The sequence below is a fragment of the Oculina patagonica genome, chromosome 7, assembly GCF_052425735.1.
Source record: "Oculina patagonica isolate OP01 chromosome 7, crgOcupat, whole genome shotgun sequence".
Classification (NCBI taxonomy): domain Eukaryota; kingdom Metazoa; phylum Cnidaria; class Anthozoa; order Scleractinia; family Oculinidae; genus Oculina; species Oculina patagonica.
This window is the reverse complement of record NC_135764.1, coordinates 32,177,049-32,199,933: the sequence shown is the minus strand read 5'-3', so window position 1 is coordinate 32,199,933 and position 22,885 is coordinate 32,177,049. Positions and strand designations below refer to the sequence as shown.

At 38.1% G+C, this 22,885-nt stretch overlaps 1 protein-coding gene across 2 annotated transcripts; it reads left to right on the top strand.

The window, feature by feature from the left end:
- Window positions 1-660: 660 nt before the first annotated feature.
- On the top strand, window positions 661-22,263 carry LOC144661358 (unconventional myosin-Id-like). Of its 2 annotated transcripts, XM_078522083.1 has the most exons (25): window positions 661-1,013; window positions 2,879-2,972; window positions 3,758-3,923; window positions 4,206-4,259; window positions 6,073-6,168; window positions 7,670-7,789; window positions 8,080-8,292; window positions 8,812-9,066; window positions 9,704-9,814; window positions 10,299-10,358; window positions 10,819-10,889; window positions 11,067-11,141; window positions 11,272-11,326; window positions 11,683-11,748; window positions 12,906-12,983; window positions 13,146-13,226; window positions 13,381-13,466; window positions 14,203-14,407; window positions 14,785-14,906; window positions 15,334-15,435; window positions 15,868-16,012; window positions 16,468-16,566; window positions 18,562-18,669; window positions 19,657-19,802; window positions 20,681-22,263. In XM_078522083.1, exons 1-25 carry the CDS (start codon window positions 710-712, stop codon window positions 20,844-20,846), a joined length of 3,078 nt encoding a protein of 1,025 aa, XP_078378209.1. In that variant the 5' UTR covers window positions 661-709; the 3' UTR covers window positions 20,847-22,263. The 2 variants fall into 2 exon arrangements, with proteins under 2 accessions (XP_078378209.1, XP_078378210.1); XM_078522084.1 differs by lacking the exon at window positions 11,683-11,748.
- Window positions 22,264-22,885: the final 622 nt, after the last annotated feature.

The following is a 22,885-nucleotide window of genomic DNA, read 5'->3' as shown; positions in this document are numbered from 1 at the left end:
AGGTATTAGATTCCAAACTTACCAACCTGTGACGTCGTGATGTGTTCTACTTTGGCATTCTCTTGTAGCCTGAAGCGGAAAGGTTAGGTTTTGATATCTGACCGGAAAGAGAGGTATATTATAATTTGAAGACTTGATCACCTTTGTTGCTGTTTTGAATTTCTCCCGCCCACTTTGCCGGGTCACTGGGCGCAATATATCAGCGTCTGTGATTGGTGCGATGGCCAGCTTGGCCAATCAGAATGCTCAATACAAACGGCGAGAAAAATATGTTGCACTGAAAACTAAGGATGGGCCGATACAGGTTTTTCACGATCGAATCGATACGATATTTGCCTTTTTTCTCGATATCGATCTCGATATCGATATAGCGTCATTTCCGTCCCGTGTCATGTTTCCGTGCTACAAGAACAGACCTGGCATTATAAATTTTAGCCAGATGTTGATTTGGTCTTTTTGTTTCACTGTTGCTCAGCTGTGTGGACATCGTCGGCGATCATGACAGACATCATCCGCTCTTTCGGTTTTCCGTGCGCGGCGCAGGTCGGTCACGTGTGCAGTATCGAAAACGTATCGAAAGTGCGAATTTTCGAAAGTATGATCTTTTCAAAATTCAAAATATCGGTGTATCGATATTTGGTTCGGTATCGGCCCACTGAAAACTTTGCATCGGGCTTAGCCCGAGAGTTGTTTTCTTAGAACACCAAGAATGGCCGAGCAGGAGAGCTTGGAGTACGGAAAAGGTGATTTTGTCCTTATGGACGAAATCACCAAAGATGCCTTCATGAAAAACCTAAAACTACGTTTTCAAAAGGAGCGAATTTACACGTACATAGGCGAAGTGCTCGTCTCGGTGAATCCGTACAAGTCTTTAAACATTTTTGGGACCGACAAAATTCAAGAGTACAAAATGCGAGAAATGTACGAAAGGCCGCCTCATCTTTTTGCTCTATCGGATGCGGCGTACAGAACGATGAAACGACGATCAGAAGACACCTGTATAGTTATTTCAGGTAAGCTTGTTTTTTAACAATTTCTCCTTCAGTTTGACGTATTCTGTAGTTTTAATACAATCATACAAACTTTAATAGCTTCCTAGGATACCTATTTGCATGCATTGAACTAAAGCCCTCATTTACGGTGAATCGTTTTGCGAAACAAGGATTTTAGCGTTTGTTTCAAGAAGTTAAAATAACGGTGAACGGAATGTAAGCCTTGTTTGGTGCGTTATTTGTCTTGTAGCTGGAGTTTAATCTAAAATATTTTGTTTGTAAGTTATAATTCTTCAATTATGACGTCTGAATTCCTTGTGGCATAAATTACAGCTTAGTAATTTTAAAAGCTTTTCTTATGAAAGAATTGCAGTTTGTTATTATGTTTCCAGGAGCTGTGGAAACTCAATTAGTTGTTTAAGCCCGTACAGGAACTTCTGTAATATTTAAAGGGCCAGTTTTCAAATTGAGAAAAGGTCTTGTTATTGGAGAAAACGAAAATTATAAAATTTTCTTCAGTTTCTAAATTTTTTTTAGATCTGACTGTAAGGTCAGTGACGTCATATGAATACTTTGCAATTATTATTTTGACTTCCTGAAATGAACATAAAAGATGATTTATTAACTTTTATTGTTTTCTCTAGTTTTATTGTGTTAATAATAATTGTAAGAAACAACAATAATAATAACCCATTCTTTAATATAGCGCCTTATGCAAAAGTGCTAAGTTGCTAAAATTGTATGCTAAGACATTAATAAATAAAAACAGGGTGCCGATGATATCAAATTAAGATAAAAAATACTGTTTAAAAAGATTAGCACATGAAGAAGAGGCATGCATGTCAACCTTCAATAATTGCCTTGACACATTACTGCTGTTAACATCTTTTGTGGAATTAAAAATTTAGTGCTGTAAAAAATATATAGCCAGATTTGCATGACTTTATAGAAAATGTTTTAAAACATCTGTTCTGTTGAATTGTATTCATGTTAAAAATAGTTATGACTTTTTCCAAGTTTCAATTTAGACAAAATAATTAATATTGGTTTGGTGCAGCTAAAAAATAAATATTTTTTTGTTACGAGACTATGAGATTGAGTTTCTTTGAGAAAATATATAAGAAACTAAGAGCAAGTGATGCAGTTATTTTGATAGAAAGTGTCTTTGCTTTGTCAAAAAATAATATTGATTGTTTTAGTTGTAATTATTTTTTTTTCTTTCAACCATCAACCCAACTTTACATTCATATAATTTCAACTCTTCTGTTAATTCAGACCATAGTGCAGCAGGGGTATTTGGCAGAATACAGAATGCAGAATGATAGTAAGCGGGTTGCTTGCAGTTTGCTTCCACTCCAGTTTGCTTCATTGTGGTTAGCTTTTATTTGTTGGCTAGGGCATTATACTATTGCTGTTCCGTCATTCCATTATTCTGCATAATTTCTGTGTTCTGTAAGATACCCCTGCCGACCACAGTGCATTGGCAATTGTAAAGTAGAAGTTATTGTATTTTAATTGTTCTTGTATTGAAACTTAGTACAGTGGAAACCCGATATAACGATCTTCGATATAACGATATTCCCGATATAACAATGAATATGTTATGTCCCGGCAATAGTAAAATGTATGGGACGGAACCCTGATATAACGATTCCTCGATATAACGATGTAATTTTACTGCCCCCTTGGCATATCATTATATCGGGGTTCCACTGTAGAACTTTGAGCAGGAAAATTGTTATTTTTTTTTTACTCCATGCTTATCGGTAATACAGATCTTACCAGTTTAGATTAAAAAATGTTGACATGTCTGTAGTTATGTTTTGACTGTTGTCCTTCAAGCTTAAGTTATTCTGTCTCATTCTTATATTTATATTCTTATTAAGGTGAAAGTGGTGCAGGGAAAACAGAAGCATCAAAAATTATAATGAAATACATTGCTGCTGTCACCAATGTTTCAAAACAGTCGGAAGTGGAACGGTGAGTTAAACAACTTATAGGAATTTAGGTCTGCACATGGGCCAAGTGACCAACAACACTGGATCAAGTAAACTCTAGCTTCTGTAGTGTAAAGTGACAAGGAGTTTTGTTAGTCAACCTGTGGATACAGGATAGTAGATTTAGTGAATAGCCTATTGCAGATACACCCCATCATTTTGTCTAGATCCTAGGCCGGCTAGCACCCAGGGGAAGGGGGGAGGGAGGGGTTACTCCTTATAAAGAGAGGCTCCAGCTGAAAGGGGTACCTATTCCAGGCTGGAGGGAAACAAATGGGTAGGTATTTCGTGAGTTAGGCCCGGGCCAAATGTCGAACTTCAAATGAGTCGAACCTAATGCAAATGACCAAAAACAATAAATTTTGCTCATTTGCATAAGGTTCAACTCATGTAAAGTTCGACGTTTGGCACAGGCCTTAGAGTATGGAAACCTCTTTTCTTATAGTTCTTGAGTTACAGTATCAGTTGTTGTTCTAATGTTTATGTTGAAAAAAGAAATAAATGTCATCCCTTAAAAATACCCCCTCTACAATAAGTGCACTCTCTTATAAAGGCACTAAAAGTAAATAAGTGCCATGAGCTAGCAATAATTCGAACCATTAAAACAGTTTTTCTAATGAGACGTACACACAAATGAGATAAGATGGTATTTCAAGGTGAGATTAAACATTGCATTTGACAGAAAAAAAATTAAAGGTTTAGTTTATATTTTAAACCATGATTATGCAATTATGATATCATTGTTTTGCATGATTCTGATCTCAACAGGACCAAAGACATTCTTCTGAAATCCAATGCAATTTTGGAGAGTTTTGGCAATGCACGAACGAACAGGAATGACAACTCCAGTCGATTTGGAAAGTACATGGATATTGACTTTGATTTCAAAGGCGATCCAGTTGGTGGACATATATTCAATTACCTTTTGGAAAAGGTTTGGACAAGTTCCTGATTGAAATTTGTTATGTTCTAGATTATTTTTTTTTAAATATCTTTATTAGTATTTGATGTTCAGTTCAAAATTATTCTGCCTTTAAGGATATGACTCTGAGCTTGCCATGGAAAATTTGTTATGTCTGTCTTAATAATTGTACAGGTTTTCAGCCCAGCAAATATACCTTTAATAAATTTATCGTGAAAATATTAATTTCATGGTTGAAAGAGTAGGTCAACTTATACACTGGAAAATATAACTTTTTTAAAAATTCTTTTTCAGTCAAGAGTTGTTAAGCAACAAGAAGGAGAAAGGAATTTTCATTCCTTTTACCAGGTTTGTTGTCAGCATTGATTAGAAGTGAATATAATTATTATATAGGAGTGAGTGAAGACATTGGCAGTAGCTGTTTCTATAATTATAGATTATTTGAAAATTAGATTGTGAGATGATCACATGCAAACTAATCATCCCCCTGGCTACTCTTTTTCCTCTCTTTGTATGCACAATGCACAAGTCTGAGCAGTACAGTATGGGGCCCAGTTCTCGGCCGGGTCCAGTTCTCGGCCACTTTGTGTTCAACGCGTTTTTTCACGCCACAGTTGAATTAAAAAGTTATTTACTTCAAACGATAGACTTATTCTTGTGCTCTTAGTATCTTGAGTTTGATCTTTCAACTTGCTATAAAAAGCTCACATGATCGAGTTTATGCGAAGGTAGGTGAATTTGTTTTTTCGAAAACTTGTTTGTTTACGGCTCCTTAAAATTCATGGATGTAGTTAAATTTGTTTTTTGTCCGTGAGCCTCTACCAAACGAGCTAATTTTTGGCATGTAAAACTTAGAATAATTCAGCTTTCTGCTTAAGTTAACTTTTTGTTGAACCGTTGTATATTTTGGTCTTAATTTACTTCGAAATTTTTTCGTGCGACTTTTGCGTATTTGCCAGTTCTCGGCCACCCTGCTCGCTATCACAGTTTAGTGCTTTTGTTTTTAATATAATTTCATCTGCTGCAGCAATATTAATGAAAGAAAGAAATGTTTTAAAAATAAAGTTCAATTAAATATCTAAGTTTTGAGCTGACTTTTGTCTTTTCTATTATTTCTACAACGCCTAACTCTTTCAAGACCTTTTCACTGCAAAATAAACCATCTAAATGCATTGGTCACACAACGTAGTTCTGCGGGTTTGCCAGACCCTGCACATAGGCAAGCAACTAGGCGGTTTAAAAACCTTCTTTTCCAAAGTAAAACAAAGTCTCATAAAATAATTTGGGATCGACATAACATAAATAAGTTACAGAGTGATTTTATGACTGTGGAAATTAATTGAGCCTTTTTTATACAGAAAATTACGCACAAGCTTTTTGGTGGCCGAAAACTGGGTCCGGGTGGCCGAGAACTGGGCCCACAAATGGAGCTTTTATTTTTATTATTGCTCGGGCAAATAAATTATTGACCGGTCGATAGCTTTACAACAAAAAGCTGAATAATGTAGTTAGCTCTGGGCGAAATTTCAAGTTCCTGTGGTTCTTCTGAGGTAAGAAATACAAGTTTACGTCAAAAGTGGCCGAGAACTGGGCCCCATACTGTACAGTCAACTCTCTCTAAACATACCCCTCTACAAGAAGGAAACTCCTTTAAGACAGACACCTGTTGCTGGTCCTTTTCCTGCCTTTTCAGTCATTTTACTGTAACTAAACTCCCTCTAAGATGGACCCCTCCCTAAAAAGGACAATTGGAGCCTGTTCCAATAGTGTCTGTTTTAGAAGGAGTTGACTGTAGCATATTCTAGAACATGTCCCTGAACCACACCCATGACAGGTCTCTTTTGCACTTGCTCACTTGTAATCTTTTGGGTACAAGCAATGTGGCTCATTATGTATTCCCCCCCAAAACAAGGGATTTTTTCTAAGACCCCCTCCCCCACCCCTCTGGAAATTTCAATTAACCTTCAAGTGTTGGCCTTTGAGACCCCTCCCAACCCTAGGAATTTTCCAATCCCTTCTAAGGGGGGGGGGGAGAGTATGGACATTTTTCTGGAATCACACATTTTGGGAAATGCCAACTCAGTTCAGGTAGAAAGTACTGTAGCTAAAAAAACAGCATGCTCATTGAAATTGTTTGTTTTTGGTTTAATTTCTGTTCCAGTTACTCAATGGAGCCCCTGCTGAGACTTTGAAGGAATTGTATCTTGAAGAAAAAGCAGGAGATTATCACTATGTAAACCAAGGAGGATGCATGCAGGTTGGTATTATAAAAAAGCTTTTAAGTACTTATGCCTAATTCTGACATAGTGTTTTATTAATCCAGTTCCCTTCACTCCTAACAAACCTTCCTAGACATACTTTGGTCCTATCGCTAATAATTACTGGTACTTGACTGGTATTGTTTTTTTTTTCTACTTTGTATCTTAAATTTACTAATAATTATGCACATACTTAATTACTTGTTTGTATCTTATTTGTTTTGGTCAAAGCATATTTAATTTTGTAATTTTTTAGCTTTTTAGTTTTTACTATTTCACTTAGAGTGGTTTTTTTTTTTTGCCTATTTATTTTAATTTTTCGTGCTGTACTATATTTATGTTTTTTTTTCTGGCAAAATCTAATAAAAAAATTATTATGTTGTTCTTGCTTACAACTTGCATATCATATATATCCATAGGCGTACGGGCATCTTCGGACCTGGGAGGGCGGAGACCTTATTGCCTGAAAAAATGCATCGGTTGGAAGCCGAATAATGAGGCATAAAATTGACAACAAAACGTGCATTGAAATAGTTGTGTACAAACCTTGCCTGCTTGCTAAAAGAAAATGATAGTTCTTAAATAATTGCGTGGCGTTGCCGAAGGTTTCAATGTACTGAACCCTTTTTCTTTGGAAATATTTTATTTATTCACTCCAGTTCACCAAAAATTAAAGTATTTTGGGGGAGCCAATTAACATTTGTTTTCCTCCCACTTGAAAGTTATACAAAAGCGTGTAAAACATTCAGGGATGAATGGTATAAAAGATTTTGTTGAAAGTTTTGAGCTAGCCCTGAGAACATAACACTTGAGTCAAGAGTATTAGCTTCATCGCATTTGTAACAGCTTTGTTTCAAGGTCTTACACTGGGTCCACCGCGCGCAAACGCTAAAGCTATGGGAAAGCTGATTGCAACTAAATCAAACTGAGGGGTCATGCAGAATTTGCGAGAGGAAACGAAAGCAGATAAATGAGAAATTTGGACTTTTGAATCACAAAGAATGCGTTATATTTCCAATACTTTTTCTGTTGATGTAATTTGTTTTAAACATAATGTTGAGATTTGTCGTCTTATTTCTATTTTTTTCTTTTGGCTTCTTGCCCAAATTCTAAGCATTTTGCCCGAGAAATTTCGGCACTGGGAGGGCTGCAGCCCCCCTCGCCCCCCCCCCCCCCCCCGCCTCGTACGCCTATGTATATATCAGACATTTCCATGAACCGAAGTGTTATAGTTTCTGTTTATGTATATGACTGTTTATGTATCTGTTTCAACATTATGATTGTGACTCACTTTTTAATAAATAAAAATTATTGAAGATGAAGTATTCAACATGACACGAGCATGGGACAAAGAAAAATTCTGAGTCCCCGACGTCGGGGACTCAGAATTTTTCGTTGTCCCATGCTTGTGTCATGTTGAATACTTCATCTTCATTATTTATTACCGAGCTTAAAATTTACCATCTTTATTATTTACTAAAAATTATTGTACCTTAACAGCTGAAGGCAATCAATGATAAACTGGATTACAAAGTCAACAATGAATCGATGAGATCTGTGGGCTTCACTGATGAAGAACGAAGTACAATATGGAAGATTGTCTCAGCAATCCTGCATTTGGTAAGAACTAATAAATTTTATTACAACTCAATGTTTCACTCAACTTGAATTAAGGTATTTCTATTAAGTTATAGGCAAAGTCATATGTAAATTAATATAAACTAGTTTGGTATTCCCCTTTTTTCAGCTTATGATAATAATTATGAGACAATGGAAAAAAATTGAACTACTGGTAGTTTGAAAGATTTTAAACCAAATTGAAGATAGATTTTAACTACAACATCTAGAATGATAGGAATTGTTTAACTCAATGAAAATTTACTTGAATTACTGTGTTCTTTTTATGGCAGGGAAATTTAGAGTTTGTTGATGATGATCAGGACCAAGCGTCGGTTGTAAACAGTGATGAAAATCTCAACGTCATTGCTTATCTCCTTGGAAGTGAGCCAAGGCATGTAGAGAAGGCACTATGTTACCGTGTGGTCGCTGCTGCACAGTCTGAGGTCGTGGACAAGGGACATCATGCTAAAGATGCGTCACACGGCCGAGATGCCTTGGCTAAGGTAATATTGTCTTACTGGCTATGATGAGCATTCCTGATCATTTTAAAAGTGTTGTTGTTCTGGTCTGTCGTATAGTAAGTGACATTGTTAATAAATTACCCTTGGGGATAAGCATAGTGGCTTTAGCTACCTCCTCAGGATCAAATGACAGTCCATTTCAATTTACTTCTGTCTTGCCCTCATACTGTCTTAGAATTTCGTTTACATGGTCAAAAACCATGAGAATGGTGTCTCAGAGTAATAATATCATTGAAGAAGATGTTCACAAGGAAATGACTAAAGGCTCAAATTCTCAAGAGCCACTGCTATTATGGAGCCACTATAATGCCTCACAGACATTTTAGTGGTTTGATATGTAAAAAACTCTGCATATTTGAAATTGGATCCATTAGTAAGGCTTCTTGCAGCAAACACCAGCAGGGCCTGTGAGTTGATTATAATTAACTGTTTGCTTGTATATTGAATAAATCCAACCCAGACATGTTTAGGTTTGAACATCTCAATTCCATATTTGTTCAGGCCATGTATGATCGCCTGTTTACCTGGATTGTGGGACGGATCAATGATACAATTGAGCTGCGTGACGAAGTTACTCATGGAAAGTGTACAGTGATTGGAGTGCTCGACATCTATGGTTTTGAGATTTTTGACAACAACAGCTTTGAACAGCTGTGCATTAATTACTGTAATGAGAAGCTTCAACAGCTTTTTATTGAGTTGGTGCTGAAGCAAGAACAAGAGGAATATCAGCGAGAAGGAATCCAATGGGAAGAGGTAATCATGATGAAATCTCTCTGCACGCATTGCAGGCCTATCACGCGGGGTTATTATTAAAACTACCGTTTTATTTTGCCTAGTGGGTGGGAAGCATGGTGGCCTAATGGTTAGTGCACCTGGCACCAGATCAAGTTGTCAGGGTTTGAGCCTGGGTCACTGGGTTCAGTGTGGTCTTAGGCAAGACACCTTACTCTCACAGTGCCTCTCTTCACCCAGGTGTATAAAATAATGGTACTTGACAGCAAATTTTACGCTGGAAGTAACCCCTATCTGGCAGGAGGGGGGGGGGGGGGTTAGAAATACTCAGTGTTGCTTCATGTGTTGCTTCAGTGTTGCTTACAACCACATTTAGTGCATGTTTTGCCACAAGCAGGGTTGCCATGGAAACCTTCATTAAAAGTCAAAATCCAACCTTAACAAGGTTGGTGGCAAAAAAATTGACAATGCTGCACCTCCCTGGTGAATTTTTTAAGGATCCTTGATCGAGGATCATTTGAGTAATAATCAAGATCCTCACAAATCTTTACTGAGATCTCAAATTATTCTTGCCAGAATCTCAATCTTACAAGTCACGTAAAAATAATTTAGCTGGTTCAATTTTACTCCTTTAATGTGGATTTCTTTGTAATTCCAGATCAAGTACTTTAACAATGAAATCATCTGTCAGCTGATTGAGCAGAACCACAAAGGAATCTTGTCAATAGTGGACGAGGGATGCAGGAATATTGGTAAAGTGTCTGATGAGGTATGTAATCTACACCTTATGCAGGGAGTCTTAAATTTGCCTTTACTTAGTCCAGAAAAGAAATATGTGGAATATTGTAAATTTCCCAAACTTGAAGAGCTTTTGAAGAGCTCAAAGTATGTTGTTCAACCCTCCAAGTTTATTTTTTTCTTTAGTGGCCATTTGGCCACCAACTACTCAAGTTTTGGTCGCCAGTGAAAAATTTTAGTCACCAAATTAAGCTGATGCTTTCAATCCTTCCTCTCAATTTTAGTCGCCAGGCTGGCGACCTTGGTTCAAATTTAGGCGCCAGCTCCAAAATTTCAGTCGCCATGGCGACTAAAATGGTCTTAACTTGGAGGGTTGTTGTTTCTCATCATAATTTATTTCAGGCCTTTGATGATTTAAGATGAATTTCATCTTCTACAGCCTTGTATATGTTGGGACATTTCTCACAATTGAATTTTCCTAACATAATTTAATTTTTGTTCCTGTTGTTTTACAGATGTTGTTGCAGGTCATGGACCAGAAATTGAGACACCATGACCACTACAGGAGCAGACTGGTGAGACTTACCATCTAACCTTTGATTAGTAATATTTGAAGTTAACATAATTAATCATCTAATAGAATACTTAATATTCAATGTCTTGATATCAGGCAACATAACAGGTATTCTAGAAGCATGCATTTATCCTGTTATGTTTGTTTAACAAGTGATTTTCTAGTTATAAATGTAAGTAGTGTCATCACCTAATGGACAACTTACACTCATCTGCTCCTGTGTTGCTGGTGACTTTTTTGTCTTTAGGGCCAGGGCTTAGCCTTGGGTAATTGTATCTTTGTCTTAGACCACATGCCTGTGGGCCCTTTCTCATTGGGCAAGTGAGCATTAAAAGTTACTTGCCTGTCAGGAGAAATAGTTGTCCCAGATGAACAGATGGCATTTTTTTTAGCCCAGTAGAACTGCTTGTCACACAAAAACCAGTTGAGTTTCTTATGATATGAACTTTTTTCTGTCCTAGACTGATCCTTCAGACAAATCAATGGAATTTCACAGAGATTTCTGCATCAAACATTATGCAGGAGATGTGATGTAAGTATTATTAACAATTTAGCAATTTCTCTGCACGTATTGCGTGCCTTTGTTACTAGAAAATGTACGACCTGTTATTTTGATGTTTTATTTTATGACCCATTTGAGACCAGTTTGTAGAGCTCCGTTTGAGCTTTTGGGTTTTTAATTAGCTGGTTTTATGCTATTGATTTGCAGATATTCTGTTGTGGATTTTCTTGACAAAAACAAGGACAATTTGTATCAAGATTTCAAACGACTTCTTTACAACAGGTAATTATATTCACTAGTTGATGATTTTCTATATTCTCACCAACTGTCTGCTACCAATGTATTGATATTGTAAGGAGAAAACAGATGTTGATGATCGAGTTGTTTTATTATTATTATTATTATTATTCAGCTCACATAAGATTCTGCAGGAAATGTGGCCAGAAGGAAAAGAAGATATTACGAAGGTAATTCATTTTTTACTGAGCATATTTACGCGGCTCTTCTATTGAAAAAAAAAAACTAAATAGGTAACATGGTACGACGTGGCAAATTTTAGACGTCTTCTCTCGAGAGGTAGCGACCAGAAAGACATCTGAAATTTAGGCAAGTGCGCAGCACGTTTGTATTAGTTGTTTAGGAACATGAGTGTTGATTGTTTTTGCTGTTCTGTAATAACTTTGTAACAACGTTGTATTTGTAATGAGCAAGGGAATTACAAAGAGTTTTCTGTGTCAAATTGTTATTCTGAACGAAAACATGTCCTTTCTGATGTATAAGTAAATACTATGTTTTAAGTGGTGAAAACAAACCGTCTTTTCAGGAGAAGAGTTACTTGTACCACAAACACGGACCGAGTTCTGACTCATGGGCAAGTCTCAGGGACAGTGTTAGTACCGACAAAACAGAAGCACCTTCACTGTTTTGCTTGCCACCTAAGCACATGATAGTTGACATCATAAAAGCTGTTTATAGCACTTAGAGCCGTTTTCACTTGAGTGCAAAAGTAAATCGCATTTGCTTTGGGAAATTGTATTACGACGCTTAGTGATTGGCTTAAAAATTTCGTGCCACTTTCTCGACCAATCAGAAGTAAAACCAAAACCAATCGTGATTCGCTCGCACACATTTTCCCGCGCTACACGCTGACTACAGGTGAGCTTTGATTGGTTCACTGGTTTGTCTGCATCCTTTGTAATTGGCGAGAGAGAGTTCTTCGGTTTTGGGTTTACTACACTCAATCGACAATCGCTCTAAGGGCCTGTTTACATGATTCCGGAATGACTTTCATTCCGGAATGAAACTCGTTCCGGAATGAAGTTCGTTCTGCATTTACATGACAGAGTCGACCGGTTCAACCAAAGGCATTTTCACGTGCGTGGTTTTCGCGCGAAATCAAAACAAGGTGGCGCATGTTTCGCGCAAATATATTTTTGTGCCCATTAATGGCCGTATCTGCAATTTTAACGAGTAATTTGACCACAGAGCTGCTGCTTTGGGCTAAACAGTAAATGCTTTTACGTTTTTCGCTCTGAATTCAAACTGTGGAGTCCGTATGCGGTTTCGCGAGTTCTCGGAACGAAATTGGTTCTGTGTTTACATGATACCAGAATGAAATGTCATTCCAGAACGAAACTTTCATTCCGGAATGAAAACCGGAATGAACTCATTCCGGAATGACTTGACTTCCGTCTCGGTATCATGTAAACAGATACAGAGAAATGTATGGGGATGGAATGAACTCGTTCCGGAATGAAAGTCATTCCGGAATCATGTAAACAGGCCCTAAGGCTTACAAAGGAACTATGTCACAAGCTATTAGGTCATTGTTTCGTATTGCACAAAATTGCTATAATCAATTGAACTTGATATAATAGTTTACTCAGATGGAAAAACACCAAAAGGTAATATTAAACAAACCCAAAAGGAACAAGGATGATTTAAGACTGGGAAAGATTGACGAGGATTACGAATAGCGAACTTCGGCGGTCGGCTGCAAGCTGCAGTCAGTGGAGTCAAACTTATTCGTTCGCATTTCCTTCCCAGGTTACTCAGCGTCCTGCCACAGCCGGTGCTCTGTTCAAAGCCTCGATGATTGCTCTTGTTGAAAAATTAGCTGCAAAGGTAAACTGATTTCCGCGTGTCGACATTTTATCACAATTCCATATTTTTCATTTTTTGTACAGGAGAACTTACTCTCACTCAATCCTCTTCGTGCCCTTGGGCACATAAGGCCATATTTTTGTAAACGAGCAGAAGTAATTATTTTCTTTTTTCCTTCTGTAGAAACCGTTTTATGTGCGATGTATTAAGCCAAATGATGTGAAGTCGCCTTCTCTTTTCGACGAGAAACGAGTCGGTCATCAGGTAAGTTAACATTTTTCTTTATAAAAAAATACAGCTTGCACCGCAAGAAAGCTTGTTTCTCATAAGAAGGTACTTGTGTCGAACTCTGACACCCGTCAAGTTTTTTTTTTTCGGAGGAAAATGCTCTTCTGTAGAAAATATTTTTATTTCACAGGTGGACTATCTCGGGCTGATGGAGAATTTGCGTGTGAGACGAGCTGGATTCGCGTTCAGGATGCATTACAAACGTTTTCTTCAAAGGTGAGGCAAAGAGAGCGGAATGTAGACATGTTTTAGCGTAGTTTCTGCAAAGTTTCGAAAGAGTCCGAGTCAAGCTTGTGAACGTGAGTGAGCCTGATGTTATCAGCTCTTAACCGCCCTCTGCAGCGACCTTAAATGACGGTCAACGACTGAGTTTTAAGAAACGGAAATCACGATCATAGTGAATTTTTGTTCTTTAAGACTAGGTTAATATTTGGATTTAGTTACGAAGCAAAACCACATAGAATGTGCAACACAACAAAAAACGGAAGAAGCCTGTACCACTTGCCGTTACTCTGGGTTGGAGTATTTTATAGTCGGGTTAAGTATTTTTGGAAGGCGAATTGGTCAAGTAGTGAGCGCTGCCTGATGTCAAACTTGAGATCTGGCAGTCATTGTTTTAATACGGACCAACAAGCTGTTGAGGAACTTAAAAAAATTCTCGGAGCTAATAACTTGCGACGGACTAGCACCCCATCCAGGGGGGAGTAGCAATACTCGGATCAATTTAGGTTTCTGGGAAACTGCTCACCTACCCCTCCCCAAACCTAACATTTTGCCCAAAGCGATAAGTAAGGGTTAATGTTAGGTTTGGGGAGGGGTAGGTGAGCAGTTTCCCAGAAACCTAAATTGATCCCAATACTCTTTAGTCACTTCTTGGTAAAGAAACTTTTGGCAGTTTTGGGCCACTGGACTCTTAAAGTAGAAAACGCTTGACCTATTCTCTGCTTAACAGGTATAAAATGCTTGTGGAGAAAACATGGCCAAACTACAAGGGCATCGACAAAGATGGAGTCGGTGTAGTTATCAATGAGACAGGGTACTCGGCAGATGTTAAATATGGCCGTACTAAGCTGTTCATCAGAACTCCTAGGACCGTGTTCGAGTTGGAGAAACAGCGAGCGGAGATTGTGCCGAAATTAGTGTTGTTTCTTCAGAGGGTAAGACCAGGTTTACATGTCTTTTACAGTCGGGGAAAGGTAGGGCGAATTTTGAGTCTTCGTAGAACACTCGAAGGGTTTACGACTGTCATTAACGAATCAGAAAATTGCTCGAATACTGGCGAGTATACTCCGAAGATGATACAAGTAGGATACGTCACCAATGTTGCTTAGAAAGCTTTTGTTCAAAACCGGTCAACTTCTGGAGATGGGGTAAACAGGACTTGTTCCAAGACTGTTTAAGGAAATTAAAAATTTTTAACCAAAGGGATATTTTTGCGATAAGATAACACAACCTTGGCTACAAGATAATTCTTCAAAGTTGTCCCGTCTTTTGTTTGTTATTTATTGGGTTTTGAACAATTTATTTCACACAGCATTGGCGAGGCGGACTTGCTCGAATGCGCGCAAGGAAACTTCGTGCTATCTACTTCATCATGGACAGTTTCAAGAGATACCAAAGAAGGACGTTCGTGTTCAAACTTGGTGACGCATACAGGTGAGAAGTCCCCCTACCCACCCTCTCTGAAACACGATTTTGTTAGTTGATAAATTCCCCTACCCACCATCCTTGAAACACGATCCACTGAATGTGAGAAGTCCCCCTACCCACCCTCTTTGGAACACAATTTTAATAAGAAGTCACTAAATTTGAGAAATTTCCCTTCCCACCCTCTCTGAAACGAAAATTGACTGAGTGACATTGTGTTGATGTATTGCCAAATTTTCAGAGCAAATGTGTTCATTTAGAGCAACTGTGTCGCATTTTTACAGTAGCTGTTTTGCGCTATTTGCTATTATGAATAATCTGTGTATAAAGCATGCCTTTTTAAGCTCTAATGGAGGTTTTTCTTCCAGTTAGTACGAGGAAAAAACGAATCACAAAGTTACGATATTCACTAAGGATTGGCTTTCTGTCTTTCCAGGAACTGTAAGCATCTCGGCGACTTTGGCAAGTCCATCACCCCACCCACTCCTCCCCTTGCATGCAAGGAATTTTCCGCTTACGCCAAGACAATCTTTGACAGGTGAGACCAAATAGTTTTCTAAATCAATTTCGCGGAACATTTATGAGAATAAAGGGAGAAAGGCTTTTGTTTTCCACTGGATTTTACACGAGTGTCTTTAGTAACCGCCTTTTGCCACTTGTGCAGGATTCCTGTAGAGAAAGTACACCGCGAGAAGTCTCTCTAACAATAAACAAGCGAAAAACGAGGAGAAAGATAAATGACCGTGCGTAAACCCAGCGAGGGATAAATGAATGCGTGAAAGTCCGCAAATGAATGCGCGAAACAAAATGACAAACTCGTTAAAGTTATTCTTAGTTTCAGATTTCATCTCTGCAGAAGTTATCATATTTGCTGCCATACTTATAGTGGTACACAAGCTGTACGTGTGGTTACAAGTATCAGTGAAAGTGATTTTTTCTTGTGTTTAATGTGCCTATGCCTGTGTCGTAGGTGGTGGGGCTTCAAGGTGTTGCAGCGCATTCCAAATGAAGACCATGACGAGGTTATGTTGAAAGCTGCAGCGTTTGATTGCCTGGGAGGAAAGCGAAAGAACTGGGCACTACAGACACGCTGGCATGGAAACTACCTTGCCAAGGTAACAAAAGAACTTTGACGTACAGCATGAATATCAACGTTTTTCCTTTTTTTTAGTTTTACGTCTTTTCTTTCGTGCAGGCCAATGTAGACAGTGTGACTCTTTTCATCTCCCTTTGTTTTGTTTTCTCGGCCTGTTTTTGACGTTATGCAATGCACTCTTCCAAACATGTATGTCTTCAACCCTCCAAGTTAAGACCATTTTAGTCGCCATGGCGACTGAAATTTTGGAGCTGGCGCCTAAATTTGAACCAAGGTCGCCAGCCTGGCGACTAAAATTGAGAGGAAGGATTGAAAGCATCAGCTTAATTTGGTGACTAAAATTTTTCACTGGCGACCAAAACTTGAGTAGTTGGTGGCCAAATGGCCACTAAAGAAAAAAATAAACTTGGAGGGTTGGTCTTGTAAATCTTTCTCAGTTGTAATGGTTGTTTGTTGCCTTGCTTTCTCTCTCAGCCCGAGGAGAACTCTCAAGCGGATCTCTTTAACAAAAATGTTGTCAACAAATTCTCAACCAAAGGCGAGGAAGTTCTGTTCTCTTCATACGCCAAGAAGGTAAGCTCGTCACCTTTGTTTTTACTCTTACACAGTATTACAGTCGTTTTTAGTGCAGAATGCACTATTGTGATGGTTTGGTGGGTTGGCGTTTGCTAAACCCCTAAACCACTAAACCACTAAACCACTAAACCACTAAGCCACTAAACCGCTAACGCGGTGTAAACTTTTAATCACCAATTAATTAATTAATATCAATTAATTAATTATTTCTGTAAAGGGGGGAGGGGATGGAGAGCACCTGACCGTGTGCCCTTGGTAAATCGGGGAGTCCATTACGATACTTACAATTGAAGAACTCAAGGTATATATTTGTTTCAGAAAGCACTATGCTCTCCTTGTGGTACAATTCTTTCTGGAAAAAATACTTTGTGCTAAACGCATGCGCAGATCAGTCTTCATCACGAACATTGCGTTTTTCTTCTGCAGAAGGATTCGTGTAGACTCCGTGGCCCCAAGTTAAAACCACAAATTAATTGAATTAGACAGTAAGGCGTCATAGCAGATCATGTGAAATATTTCTTGATATGGCAATGCTGTTTTCTTAGAAAAGGTGATCTAGCATCTCATAATTAATTGATAACCTGATAACATCTGTGTTATAATCAATGTCGCCTTCTTTGCAGAAAATAAATCACGTTACCATAAACATCATGTTACATCCGTTTTTGACAAAAACAAAAGTATGTTACATGTTTTTGACAAAAACAAAAGTATCTCGTTTGCTGTTTCAATAACAAACTGAAATTCAAGCTATCGAAAATTAAAATAACAGTGACGTGTTTAGAAATTTTGTATTAAAGCCTAACGTGGTGTGCTTTTCAATGCGGTTGAATTCCTGTAGAATCCGTGGCGTTAATTTAATTAGACTTAAAAGGCATCACAGCGATCTGCGAGAAAAAAACAACAATATCATGTTACATCCGTCACTTCCTTTCCTTTTATTTGTTCTCCATCGGTTGAACTAACCTCCGTTTTATTTTGTAAAACCTCTGCCGCTTTAGTGTTTGAACATGCTTTCGTGACGGTTCCGACATTTCTTGAAAGAAATCTTCACACTACGTGCTTCTCGGCTTCATGCTTGAGTGAGCGTGTGACGTGTTCACAGCGCTTTCGTAAATCGTAATTAGGTATGCAAAAACTTGCACCGGGATTTTCGGCGTGAACACCTGATAACCAGGAAACAAATATCCTAGCTGTACTGCGTTTTAAAAACCCTTTCGAAAAAGATGTTTTTTGATTAGATTTGTTCTTTAGTTTTGAGAATCGTCTTTCGTGCAGTTTAAACCGTAACTTAATTAAATTAAACAAATGTCATCGATGTCGCCGTAAAACAAACAAAAAACAAGAGTTTCATGTTACGGCATTTTCAAGGAAAACAAAAGTATTTTGTTACAAACGAACGAAAGTGTCGTGTTACGTTTGCAAAGATTAACGTAAGGAACACCTAGGAAAGAATACAAGTAGCCTGTGAACAGTTTTTCCGAAAGTAAAGTAAAGCAAATAAACACGAACATATATAAAACATCATACTTTCAATTGTTCCATATTGCATTCTGCACTTACCAAATCATCGAGATTTTTTCATTGAACGCGACAAAAATTACACCAAAAATCGCTTGTATAAATGTCCTTAAAGGGACTGTGTCACGGCTGAGTTAAGTTTATTTTATCAAGTTTTGTCAAATACTCGCTATGAAACTTAATGTTTGCAAAGAAATTACTTCTGTGGATCTAGATAACAAATTACAACCAAGCGAACGAGATAACTTTGAACTTTGAAAACTGTTCAGTCGAACAGTATTTCAACCTATATCGCAGTCCATTTCAATCTTATTCACTTTTGGCCATCCGCACTTTCTTTTGTAATTGTTGTGTTATTGAAATGTTCCATTCTTTAAGCGATTATTTTTATATTTCACCGAATTCCTATGCCTTAATTTGGCTAAAATCCGTGCTACAGTAATTTCAACACTGGATTCTTTGTATTTTCAGGTTAACATGAAGAGCAAGGTGGCTGACCGTATTCTGGTGCTAACGACGTCATCGATCATCAAGCTGGACAACAAGTATAAAGTGATGAAGACGATCCCGCTTGACAAGGTGAGTTAATGACGAGATCCACATGAAAATTCTCCTGACCAGTTTACGTACATTTTCCATCATCTAACTTATGAGAATTGCATTAGTGGGGCCTGGTATTTGCTCGATCATGACGCTAGCAGCTCTCACAAGGTCTCCACCGCGGTCAAACGACAGAAATATGCAAAAAATAAGAAAAGTACTGCAAAGATAAGGTTTTAATTTTCACAGTTCAAAGTTCGATACATAACCGGTATCCTAAGGGTTTACTAAGTTTTTTGGAGCTTTACTAAACAAGTTCTACGTGTTTGAAAATAGCGATATGCGGACTTGTCAGCGCAATTTGTCAAAGCACCTTTGGTTCGGATGCGAAACATTTCAAAAAGTGAAAACACTGGTTTACCTGAGAGAATGGGATTATGCTTTCACTCGGCAACTATTTTTATCTATCCTTGCTCGTAATCACTTCAATTTGAACAAAAAACGGCGAAATGGAAAGAAAACCTGCCTGAGACGTTTGACCGCGGTGAACACAAGGTCTCACATGAACGGCTCGCTTCTATTCTCGTTCCCAGATCTCTTGTGGACGAGATTAGCTCGCTAACCTTCGGAAGAACAATGGAAAAAATAAAATAAAAATCGACTTTGTTTAACGAGGATTGCCCGTACCAGTCTTGCGACTGACAAACCTGTGGTCCTCGGATTCCCGATCGAATTGGAATTTTGAGTGTTGGTTTTTGTGGAGGGAGAAAAATCGGGAGAGAAACCCTCGGAGCAAGGACGAGAACCGACTACAAACTCAACCCACATATGACGCCGAGTCCGGGTATCGAACCCAAACCACATTGGTGGGACCGGAGGTGAGAGCTCTCACCACTGCGCTATCCCTGCTCCCCCAAACAACAGGAACTATCCCCTAGCCCCCAAAACAATTGCTACTGCTACACTGGAGGACCAATAGAATTACAAGCTTACAAGAGCTGCTACACTTCTGGTTTTGTCTTGCAGGTGACGGGCGTTAGTCTGACTCCGGGTGATGATCAGCTGGTTGTGGTCCATGTTCAACACAATGACTTGGTCATTTGTCTGTTCAGCGAGACAAAAGCCAACCGGGTCTCAGAATTCATGGCCTATATTTACCTACAAGTCTTTCAGTAAGTTCTCAGTACTGTGTTGTAAAACTGTAGATAGACTAGACGCTCTCAAGTCAAACTGCCCCATACTGCCAGTTTCCATAACATGAAGCAACGAGAAGTGTTTCTACTTTGAACAGGACTTGACAAAAAAAACCTTGATTTCCAGCTTGCGTTCCGGACTTGCCCGGGGCAGTACCGTACTTTTGCTTAAGTTTGCTTTTTAGTCAGCCTTTGCCCATCTTGAAAATGATCACAAAAAGATAGTAGCCCAACAGGAAAATCTGCTTGTCCCGGACGACCAGACGGGACGTTTTTTCGAGCCCTGAACGCCAGGATTGCCCCCAGCATTTTTCAGGTTGCGCAAACAGTTAACCGTTATCCAGCTGTGTTCCTGTGTAAAACGTTTTTATTATAACATATTATTATATTATAATAAATAATTTATTATAATTAATTAGGGTCGTCGGAATGAGTTCGCACATGCAGTAACGACAAACCGATAGCCAAAATTTACAAATTTTCAATTATTTATTATTGTGTGCAAAATTAACTTGAAAGTAGGGAAATTGTCAAAATGACAATTACTAAGATAGAAGGGTCTTATAGAGGTAACAATAAACCGAAAATAACAAAGTTGGTTGAGACAGGGGAGGATAAACAGGGATTACGAACAACGAAGTTGAGAAAAATTAATTTGGCGATGGACCAATTCCAAACGGGCAACGCGTTACGTTAGATTCGCGGATTAGAGGATGCTACATGCATTTGTTTAACTGGCTTTAAATTCAACAGAGTGCACAGTAGATATACAACTGCCCTCGAAGTCGTCCAAAAACCAATCTACTTACCTTTGTTGATAAAAACTAACTTGGATCTCATTCCTTTGCTGTTTACAGGAAGTCTGGAAGAATGATGGACATTCGCGTGGATTCGCGCGTGAAATGCGAACTGGGTAAAAAGCCATTCAACTTGACGGTGAAAAACGGGCCTGCAAACACCGCAATCACATTCAAGAAAGTTGGAAACAGCGACCTGACACTAATGTGGCCGGAAAAAGCTTGAGGTATTGCGGCAAAAACTTTGATTTGATGCCGAGTTTGTACTCCTGGGGACAAGATACAAAACTAACATATTGGGGAGATCTTAAAATATCTTTTGAACGCTTATACGAGTTGTAACTTCAATCAATTTGTACCGGTGTAGGTAGTTTAAGATTAAACTGTGAAATTAGTTCCAGTTACTGTAGCAGTATATAAATTAAAATGTTTTGAAGCTATCTTAGTTGCTGTACCGAGCACGACAGACCACGTGATATGCATGTAAACGTTCAGTGACTATAGAAGCTTCAACGGCAGAAAGAGGATTTTTGCGGAATTTTGGAAAAAATCGTTTTTGATACAGCTGCAGTACAACCCCGTATAGCTAACTTAGAAATGATAAAAGAGAAAAACCTTTGGAAAACGGCTATTAAGTGATTAGAAGTATTTCTGCTTCCCCCTCCCTCCTGGAGATGGGATGCTAGTCCATTAATTCGCTGGTACCCATGCCCAGGATGCGAACTCTGCATTCGGTAAATTTCGTCCATCGGATACAAGGTACATAATTTGTGAAATAGAATGAGTTTGTTATGTTGGGGTTGTACTGCTTAATATCGTGAAATATACCTCGTGTAGTTATAGTTTTGATACAATTGGAGGATATTTAGATTTTTGAAACATTTATAAGGGATTGTAGTTTGTAAGTAAATTTGAGTAAATAAAACCTTTCGCTTGTTTTGAAAAAGCGAGAGGATCTGTAAATGAAGAATAATAAAACATCAAAGAAGTTCACTCACCATTCATATCTCAAGTGTACAAAAACAAAAATTAAAAAGTGAAATTCTGACCATTTTTCTTCCCACGAGGAAAACGTTTCACTGAAAAATCGAGTTTTAAAAAAGCATAATTAGTGCATGAACTGAACTGCTGGATAAACAAAACATTTTATCTGACTGGTGAATGATGGAATTTCATATTTATTCTTTTTCCTTCGAGGAAATGTTCCGAAATTCTTTTGCAGGTTTTAGAAATCGCATTTTTAATACGATAGTGTAATTTTGTACTTTATTCTCTTAGAGATATATAGTTTAATGATAGCGAAAATCCATGCAGGGCCATTTACTATATTGCTAGCAACACCAATTTACTCAGTGATAGCCTATTTGAAAAATTACATATTTGGAATAATCTGTTTCACTGAATTCATTTGACTGCACTGAAAGAAGTCCTTAAACTTCTTTTCTTTGTGCAAAGTTTCCATTCATTTCTCGTGGTATCATTTTGGAGAAAAAGAATGTACCGGTAAATGTTTTTTTAATATTAAAAGGGTATTGTTAAACACTTGTATATCTCAACTTTTTGCAAATTAAATATTACGATAAGCTGGACTTATTAAAAAACTGGCCCTTGTGAAATTTTTAATAAAACGATAACTTCTTTTATGAGGTGTGCATTATTTTCTCGCATTTATTGTTGACGTTGGTTCGTACAAACTGTGCAAAACTTGACAGTTATGAAAACGTAACCGATGCGGAAGGATCCTAGCCTGAATTTCAGACATCCCTCTGTGCTCGCCTCCTCGCCAGAAGAGACGTCTGAACACATTTGGCTCTAATGCCGTCCGGTGACGTCACTACACTTTGGTTTTAATTCATGCGGAAAAGTTTCTGTCGAGGCCATGAAATTGTGAAAGAAAAATCGCTTCAATAAAGGATTACAGGGTAACAAATTGTTTGAATAGTAAACTATTGAAGACTTGAGACAAATGAATGAGATTTTAATCGACTACAGGCTATATTCTTTTACGGAACCGATTTAATCTGAACTGATTTGCTTTATCTAGCGATCAAAATATAATATGCAGCGGACAAATACAACACACTTGTGAGTACTTAAATGAATCAATTTAGACGGTTACATAGGCATCAAGAAACGGAATTCAATACAAAAATATCCTTCTTGACCGTGGGCACTGAGTTCAGAAATCACTGGCTCATCGAGGCTGCAGGACATAAGCGTCGAGCGGCTTTGTTGACAACAAAAGAATAAGCTTACGTATAAATT

Excerpts from the sequence above, each read along its gene's own strand:
- LOC144661358 (XM_078522083.1), top strand. The coding sequence starts at position 710 with ATGGCCGAGCAGGAGAGCTTGGAGTACGGAAAAGGTGATTTTGTCCTT. Across the intron at positions 13,467-14,202 it reads TACAAACGTTTTCTTCAAAG|GTATAAAATGCTTGTGGAGA; the intron begins GTGAGGCAAAGA and ends TCTGCTTAACAG. Across the intron at positions 18,670-19,656 it reads AGACGATCCCGCTTGACAAG|GTGACGGGCGTTAGTCTGAC; the intron begins GTGAGTTAATGA and ends TTTGTCTTGCAG.